We start from the raw sequence: 9,166 nt of genomic DNA, 5'->3' as shown, positions 1-9,166 counted from the left end.
AAGTACCCAAGAAAAGGAAGTTAAAAAAATAGAGTTTATTTAAAAACATTTTTACCATGTTTCAGGTTTTGGACACTCACTTTTCAATTCAGTAACAACTCAAATTACTTTTGGTCAGTTTGCAGAATGTTCTGTATATTTTATCTTTCCTATCCATGCTCAGAACACATAAAGGATGGATTTTTCAAAATATGTTTTCATATTTTAAGCTGTCATACAACACCTATATTTGCCCCTACATTGAAAATACTCCTAAGAATTTCTGATTCCTCGAAGTCAGTGAGGGAAAACACTACAGATGTAAAAGAAGGGATGCTAAAAGAGAATATTGATAACAATAGAGTTGGCTTGCATTTTATAATCTTTTTCTTATTATTAGTTGTTCTCTATTGTTCAGGTCTGGCCTAAGAATAATTATGTAACATTTGGGGAAATATATGCAGCCCAGTAACCCAGCACTAGAGGCCAAAATGGAGAAAACCTCCACAGCCACCATGTATTTCCCTTTGGTGCTCAGGTAGGAGGGAACAAAGGAGAGCCACACACTGCAGAAGATCAGCATGCTGAACGTGAGACATTTGGCCTCGTTGAAACTGCTGGGAAGCTTCCTAGAGAAAAAAGCTACAGTGAAACTGGCAGCTGCCAGAAAGCCCATGTAGCCCAGGACACAGTAGAACATGGTAGCTGAGCCTTCATTGCACTGCAGAATGATTTCCTCAATTTCTGAATGGGTGTCAATATCAGGGAAAGGCGGAAATGTGAACAGCCACAACATGCAGATTCCTACTTGAATCAGGGAACAAGAAAAAACAATGGAGGTAGACAGTCCTCTTCCCAACCACTTCCTCATGCTGGATCCTGGCTTAGTAGCCATGAAAGCCAGAACAACGGTGATGGTTTTTGCCAGCACAGAAGACACAGCTACTGAGAAGATGATGCTAAAACTGATTTGTCGGAGGAGACATATTACATTGCCAGGGGCAACGAGGAATTTCAGAGAGCAAAGGAAGCAGAGGAGGAGGGAGATGAGTAGAAGATAGGTGAGATTTCGGTTATTGGCCTTGACAATGGGAGTATTGTGATACTTCAAAAATATTGCCAGCACCACAAGTGTGCAGAGAGAAAGGAAAAGTGCCAAAATAACGAGACTTATTCCCATTGATTCTTCATACGACAAGAAGGATATTCTCTTGGGAATACACAAATCTTGATCTTTGCTTGGATATTGACCTTCTGGACAGTTGGAGCAGTCACCCATGTCTGGAGGTTAAATACATATTGTATATTTTATGGTTATTGTGTTACTGTCCCTGTTCCATAGCTATTTGGTATACCGTTTCATGGAAGCAAGATTGATACTGACAAATTCTACCACAGAATATTCTAGACAGGGATTGTATTACTATCAGGTTATGTACGCTTAAATTATTTCATTTTTTAAGTTTCTTTAGGATAAAATAGAATGATGGTTCATACCCACAAATATAAAGCTAGTTTAATAAAGGGAAGGAAATGCATTTTTCCCCCTAACATTATCCATGTCCTTCCATCTCTGAGTAGTAGTAGTAATGTCTGAAGAGATCTGAAATATCTCCAGATTTTTTGATAAGGTGATATATGGTTAAACGAAAGTGGAAGGTAATCCCAGAAATGAATGCATTAATTACATTTTTATGAACTCTGTTAATTACTTGACATTTTTGTACACCATATCAATATTTGTATAATGGAATATGATACATAAAATGTGATATACATTAGTTAACAGATAAATTTGCCCTAGAGTGATGTCTTCTTTTTAGTGTAATGTTGATCTGGCACAGATGATGTTCTTATGAGGAGGAAAGAGTGGAGCAATGCAGGCTCCACATTTCATGTTATTTCAGCAGTTTTAGACCCTTATGTTTTGGTCTGAAGGGTAAGGGGTTCCCTCTTTGTGAAGAGGACAAATCTGTCAACAAACAAAGACTGTAAATCAGCATCGATACTGATGTGTTCATAGGTCTGCTTGGTGATGCCTGCAGAACAATAAGTCAACCTTGTTCACAATGCCTCTTACCCTTTTGGCTTGACATTTTCTCTTTGGGACATGGAAGGCAATCATAGCAGCAAAATGGCTTCCCCTCCTGTTTTCCCTTGAAATAACCAGGGAGGCAGCTCTCAGTACACATTGAAACAGGTGGGGTCTGCCCAAAAGATGAAAGCAAGAAAATGTTAACATTCAGTCATGGATTTGGAAAAAGTTGAATCAAAATCTCTACAACCTCGTATTAAAATTTAATGGTGTTCATGCAAAAGCATGAATGTTGGATGACAATGGTGGCAAACAATCAGGAATCTTATAAATGATTAATGCATTTCAGGAAAAGCTTTTATGAGCTGCACCTCATTTCATTAGATGCCTTTTAATAAAATTTGTTGGTTGGAAAAGGTGCTACCAGATTCCTTTTGTGGACATTAAGCAGCATTCTCATTCAAATTCATTCTGCCCAGCTCTGTTCTTCCATCATAAGAAGACAGAGTTGAGTTTTTGGGAGAGGCTAGATGCACACCAGGGAGAGCAAACAGCTGTTTCCTCAGCTTACTAGGTATACTATCAGCTCTAAAATCCAAGAAGAGGACAGTTTTGTTCAACAGTTATTTTGGGCAATGGAATAGATAGTTCTGCTTTTCATATTTTTTTTTTAATTTCTGCTAATAGTTTTTTTTTTCAGTTGTAGATAGATTCATATCAATTGAAAGAAGACATATTTAATATTTTTCTACTAAATGGAATATAGGTATAATTAGATATTGTGTGCATTTGAACAACAATTATGTAAATATTTGTAAAGAGCATAGTTAATTTGGATATTATCCCAGTTATTCAAGCAAAGTCAACCAAATTCAGAACCTACTTGGTTGAAAGTGCTGTGCCAGCTGATGGCTTCCTCATGAATGGTGAGCTTTTTCTCTTCAGCAGCCCAGGGATCCAGCTTCCCAACTTTCACGCGATGGAAGGACTGGTTTGGGAAAGTGACCCAGTTCTCAATATCCAGTCCTGTAACCAGTTCTCCATTTTGACCAAATGAAATTTCATCCCCAGCATTGTTGTTAAATGAGGCTCTTTTCAAAAAGAAGTGTAGCTGAATATAGAAAGAATGTGCAAGCATTTGTAGAGACCAGAGTTAGCCTACAGAAGTATGTGATACTATAGGGAATTTGATGGGATTCAATAGCTGATATTTTCTCCTCAGACTGGACTGATCCTTATACTCAAGTGATTGAATCATATGGATTTGCATGTGTGGGAAGATTGTGAGGGAAGTGGACGGAGACAAGAGTTTCTCCACAATATTGGTATTTTTTTTTAAAAAAAAAAAGATCCATTGCAGTGAAAATGTCCTGAAATGGACTAAAACAAGCAATATGTTTGCTGGCAAAGAGAAGAATAAAGCTGAAAGTAAATATTAACTCACTTGAATAAGGCACATTTCTCTAGCTATGTCCCATCCTCAGTTAAAAATTCTTTGCCTTTGATTGTTATTTAAGGAATTCCACTGCATTGGAAAGAATGGGATGAAACCCGGACAACTTCATCTGAAAGCAATTATTTGAATGATCAAAAGGCCTGTCCTTCAATTACAGCAAATTTTGAAAATCCAAACACCACTGGATTTCATGTTCTTCAGCTTTATTCCATTCCTCAGATTCAGTGCCGGACATCTTTGTAATGTCTTCCAGGAGTAATAATGTTGTATTGGTTCCTTCTTGGCAATGTAGCATTGCATTAATCCATGTGCAATGTACAATTTGCCATGGTAAAATTGCAAAAAATGTTTCCCTTACCTTTACCCAGGTCACAAGAGAATATTGTTGATTCCCTGTTTGCTGAAAATAGTTTTTGTACATTTACTAAGAAAATTACCTAGTGTAATTGAACAAAACTTCATATTTCTTTAATAAGATGTTTGTAGCTCCTGAGTCTGTCTGTGTCTATCAGTCTATCTATCTCCCATCTTTCAAATTAGAAAGTGTATTTGAAGTTCTTTCTCTCATCTGTCCCCTGCATTTTATTTCCTTGCATTCTATTTTCTGACTTTCTTTCATTGTATGGAGACATGCTAATTTCTTAGGACAATAAGCTAGCATCTGACACAGGCCATTATAATGGATGTACCACCTTTCCCTGTACAGGGTGTTGCAAACTGAATCTGGAGAGAGTTTTCATTCCTCTCTCTGATAAGACAAATATTTTAGGTAGTTTATTCTAAAATTAAGATCTGTTCCTTCTCTCATTACCAATGAATTCATTATAGTCTCATAACTTTTTGGTAGTGAGTGTAGAAGCAGGGCAATACATATTTCTGTTTATATACTAATTTCTTCCCCTCCAAGGTACCCTCTCATTTCTTGTATTTCATTCATATGCTTCTCATATTCAGTTCTTCTCTTAGTCTCTCATTTCATTGTGGCCTAAAAGTTAAGCTTTTGAAAGTGAGGATCTTTTTTATAAACAGTGAGTTTTCCAAATATCCTTGCCTTTACTTAAATCTCAAAGATGAGCAAAGATAGAATCATGAACTCCCAGGAAGACCATTCCTACTCCTCTGACATCCAGTCTTCCCTGACCTACCTACCTACCTTTCTTTCTTTCTTTCTTTCTTTCTTTCTTTCTTTCTTTCTTTCTTTCTTTCTTTCTCATTTTTTAAAAATAAAATCCAACCTGAGGAAGCAGCTTTTCAAAATTTTAACATAAATATAGTTTGTTGTACAAATTACATGGATGTGTGTGTATGTGTGTGTGAAAGGAACGGAGAACAAGGAAAAACATAGATCTCAACTAACTAAATCTTATAAGGAAGAGAATTAGAGAGCAAGTGAGATGGGATGACAAAATCTGGAAGAAAATACTTTGAGATTAACAATCCCAGAAAAATGGGCAGAGTGAGAAATAAAGAGGAAAGAAATTCCTAACTTTATACCTCACTGCCTGTGAGGTACTGAAGGCTCAGTGCAATTAAAATCCCATTTCCAACAACTTTAACTATTCAGGAACTTACCTGCCATGGCTCTACCTCCAGAAGATTCAATTTCCTGTCACTGAACATTCTCTGGTGTGGTTGTTGTCTCAGCATCATGGCATGTAAAGCATGGGCCACAGCATACACTGCATTGTATATACTGTAACTATGACTGGTCATGCTCACTTCAAAAAAAGCCCCAGGGAGGCTCTCCAGTTTCTCCTTCCCTGTACAGATATCCTCTGTTTCCTCATTCACAGATGGATTTGGAAATACACAGCCAAACGCCTGCTCCCACACATCTTTAACGAAGCCATCTTGGTGAAAGAATGAGAAATGGTTTCTTGTCTGAAGAAAATGCTGGAATCCTGAAACTTCATTTGAATAAGCTGCAAAGGTCAGAGCACCATGGAGAACTTGGATATCCCATCTCTTCTGATAAAAGAATGATGCAAGTCCCATTTTGGAAGCCACGATCCACACCTTACCTTTAGGCTTTATAGAAACTATTTCCATTTCAGGTAAATGGAGCAACCATCTCAAATGTAAAACATAATTATCATTGATTATCACAGCATTGGCTTTAGTGTTACTAAAAAGGTGAAGTGTTTTCACAAGTGAATTTAGGTCATCAAAAATAGTATTAATGTAAAATGGCTTGAGTTCTTCTAAGAAGGCAACACAGATACCATGGAGAGAAAACATTGAAAAGTTGAATTGGTCATATTTTCGTTGGTCATGTGCTTTCACAAGTATGCCAACCCAGGTCCACCTGAAGTGCAAAAGTAGTTGAATAATCCCTCTGAAATGCAAGTCTTCCCCTGGAACCATGTGGTAATAGAAGGGGATTTCAGTTTTACCATTCATGCTTGGAGAAGAGCCATATAGCAACTATAGGAATAAAAATTGGATAAGAAAATAGAAGGGATAGAAGAAAAATGAGATAAGGAAATGTAAATCCTCTGAAATATAATGTTCTGAAATATTTTAGTACTTTCTCAGATACTTTCTGTGCACAAGACAAAACTATGGTTGCACTAGATGAGCCTTGAGTTCCCTTCCAAATCCACAATACTATGATTAAATGAGTTTCCATCCTTTTACCACTTAAACTGGAGATTTATTCTGTTCCATCTACATTGAAAATAATAGGTCTGAAAGTAATTTATTATTAGATAAATTTATAGGACAGTATAGAATATGTAAACTCCTTGTGGGAGAGAATGTAAATATACAGTCCACGTCTTCTCAATTTATTGAAAATTTTATTGGCCCTGCTTAGCATTTTCCGTAGTGAATCTCTCAGTCTTTAATGTCTTCTATGAGGACGGAATATCCAACAACAATGTTCTGTCTTGGTACAGTATGGGCATCATTAACTTGCTTTCATAAAGTCCCTGACATTTATGATGGAGCTTTGCATGTTGCATATTTAATTTATTTCTTGCTTACAAACTTAGTCTCCTTACAGTCCCAAAGGACTCTGGGCAGCATACAGCATAGAAGAAAAAATAAAATGTAATAATAAACAAAATCAACCACAAAACAAACTCAGTTTCATGAGATTATATACAGAAATGGAAATATTGGCAAACTATCCTTTAGAAATTATGAGAAATTTTAAATATTAAACTTTTCTAACTACCTTTTTATAACACTGGAAAATCTAAATATTCTTTTCCACTCTTTCAGGCTTCAGTAAACTGATCTTTCTGATATCTTTCCTGGTTTACTATGTTGAATTGCCCAGCTGTTACATTGTACCTCAAGAGACAGTTTGTCTGTTCCTGCCACCAAATAATTTTCTTTATCTGATCTTCTCAGGTTTGGACTGGGATATTGGGCAAAAAGGTCCAACATCTAGGAGGGTTTCCTGGAGTTAAAATGCCATTGCCAAATAAAGAGCAAGGAGACTTCTGATTCTGCCCAGAGAGCATCTCTATAGTGACAGTTACTTTTACAGAGTGATCAAATATATTTCTAGGCCTAAAGATATATTTTCCTTCCATTAAAATATATTATTTTCCAAAATTTAGTGTGTGAATTAGTTTCTGCAGTGTATCCTTTCCTCATCCATACCTTATAATCAACTTCTCTTTGAATGATACGTGTACACTTCAAGAAATATCACCATGATGAACAGAGCAAGTCACTCTCACTCAGCCCTAGGAAGGAAGCAATGGCAAACCACTTCTGAAATTTTGCCAATAAAATTGCAGGGACTTGTCCAGGCAGTTGCCAAGGATCGGACACAATTAAAAGGCAATTAAATAACTATTTTCTTAAATAAATTTCATAGAGAAATGTAAATGAAATTAAATACATCTTAAGGTCTTGCAATACAGAACAAAGTGTGGATAACTTATCATAAATGCATCTTACCTGTGGAACTTTGTAAGTGCCTAAAATATCTGCCATATCAAAAGAGATTACAGGATCAAGAGCCCCAACAACTGATATGAGTTTGTTCAGGAGGCCACACTTGTAGTTGGGAATGAATCTGTTCTGACTGGAGAAAAGTTCCATTGTGGCATGATATGTATATGGCCCACCATAGTTTTCATAGATTCTGAATCCCAAGGTGATGTTAGGTAAAAGATGGAGGTCTTCATTGATCTTCTTCACAGCAAATATCATGGCCAAAATATGCTGGTAATACTTAATTAGAACTCTGTAATGAGAATTACATGCCGTATCAAAAGGAATTCTGCACCTAAAAATGGCAGTGAAACTAAGCTCTATAAAATTCTTGTGTCAGAAGGCTGTAATCACTGTTTCACATTAACAGATTTATTGACTACCATTCAGTTTAAATATTGTGCAATGAGTTTTTAGTGGAATAATCACTGGCTTTTCATTAGTGTGTTTGCCATTTTTCAGCTATTTTGAATAAATGACAATGAACAAAATGATGGGCATGCAGGTAAAGCAGACATTGAAGTAGAGCTCTGTGGAAAATTCACTTCTTGTTTGGCTAAGAAAAATTTAAGGGAGCATAAAAATGGTAGAGATTTTGAATTTAAAGTAGTCATAATGTGCTAAGCAAATGTATTGAACAATTAGTTTGATTTTTTTCCCTTGATTTAAGGAACACAGAATCTTTCTGTTGGTTTACTTTAGAAAGTAGAAGGAAATAATATATGATTTGCAAAACATCATCTCATTTAGATTTGAACTGAGAAAATCTATATTTGCATCACTCCCAATAATTATTATTCATACAATATGTCCATTAAAGAATTTCATTTATAGTGATATAGATTATAGAAATAAAATAATGCCTTACAGAGGTTCCCCAACAGCAGAATGCTTAGGAACATCCCCAAAGTTTTCGATATCTGTAGGCATGACGATAAAAGAACTAATGCCACCAGCAATTAGGTCACCTGGTTGGAAATAATTATGCACAATTGGGATAGGATCTCTGGTCCTACATTTTATTAGCTGATTTTTACAAGCCATATGTGGCAATAGCAGTAGTGGAAAAATCATTCTCAACATGTCAAATATATATCCCAGCTGATAAAGTTTTTCCCAATTCCATATAATGCTTAAGAGTCTCCCAGAATAGACTAGCTTGAACTGAATCTCCACCTGTTGCTCACATTCTGTCTATGACCTTAGAATAAAAATCCTTCTGAGAGATCATTATGATCTCACCTGTCCCTAAAAGAACAATAAAAGAACAATAAAAAATGAAACCTTTAAACTGTTGATCAACACTCAGTACTCAAGCTTCTTAATAGGACTAGACTGGCAATCAAGGCCTGGAAAAGAGCAAAATTAATAATAGTCATTTTGATATTCATAAGCAGGAGAGAAATTGCAATGTTCAAATTTCAATTTCTCTGTGGAATTAATGGAACACCAAGGATAGAATGAGTCAGTAGTTACAATGTATATTTATTTTAATTGGGGCTTATCTGTTTGTTTCATTAGTGATATTGTCTGCTACTCAATCCTAGAGTGAATGATCATCTTAACCCTAGGCCTAATCTGTTAATTCAAATAAACACTACCTAAAGAAAATTATTAACAGAACCCTAGGCTTCATTGAAAGCAGAAAAAATAAGTAAGTTATAAACCATAGTCTGCTGCATGTTTTCTAAAAGTTGAAGACACACACTGGCTTGAAGTCATAAAAACAAACAAAATCTGTTAAC

At 35.9% G+C, this 9,166-nt stretch overlaps 1 protein-coding gene across 1 annotated transcript; it reads right to left on the bottom strand.

The window, feature by feature from the left end:
• Positions 1-355: 355 nt before the first annotated feature.
• LOC134496709 (vomeronasal type-2 receptor 26-like) lies at positions 356-8,351 on the bottom strand. The gene is made up of 6 exons (XM_063302418.1): positions 8,290-8,351; positions 7,386-7,674; positions 5,043-5,894; positions 2,898-3,125; positions 2,060-2,186; positions 356-1,260 (listed from the first exon to the last, which is right to left on the bottom strand). Exons 1-6 carry the CDS (start codon positions 8,349-8,351, stop codon positions 356-358), a joined length of 2,463 nt encoding a protein of 820 aa, XP_063158488.1.
• Positions 8,352-9,166: the final 815 nt, after the last annotated feature.

Source organism: Candoia aspera, chromosome 4 (genome assembly GCF_035149785.1).
Source record: "Candoia aspera isolate rCanAsp1 chromosome 4, rCanAsp1.hap2, whole genome shotgun sequence".
Taxonomy (NCBI): Eukaryota; Metazoa; Chordata; class Lepidosauria; order Squamata; family Boidae; genus Candoia; species Candoia aspera.
Note: the sequence above shows the minus strand (reverse complement) of the source record. Positions and strands in the feature narration are given on the sequence as shown.

Bases quoted from the DNA above. Each gene is read 5' to 3' on its own strand.
- LOC134496709 (XM_063302418.1), bottom strand. From the start codon at position 8,351: ATGCCTACAGATATCGAAAACTTTGGGGATGTTCCTAAGCATTCTGCT. The intron at 7,675-8,289 runs GTAAGGCATTAT...TTCTCATTACAG, and splicing joins TCTGCTGTTGGGGAACCTCT to AGTTCTAATTAAGTATTACC. The intron at 3,126-5,042 runs GTAAGTTCCTGA...TTCTATATTCAG, and splicing joins TGGAGGTAGAGCCATGGCAG to CTACACTTCTTTTTGAAAAG.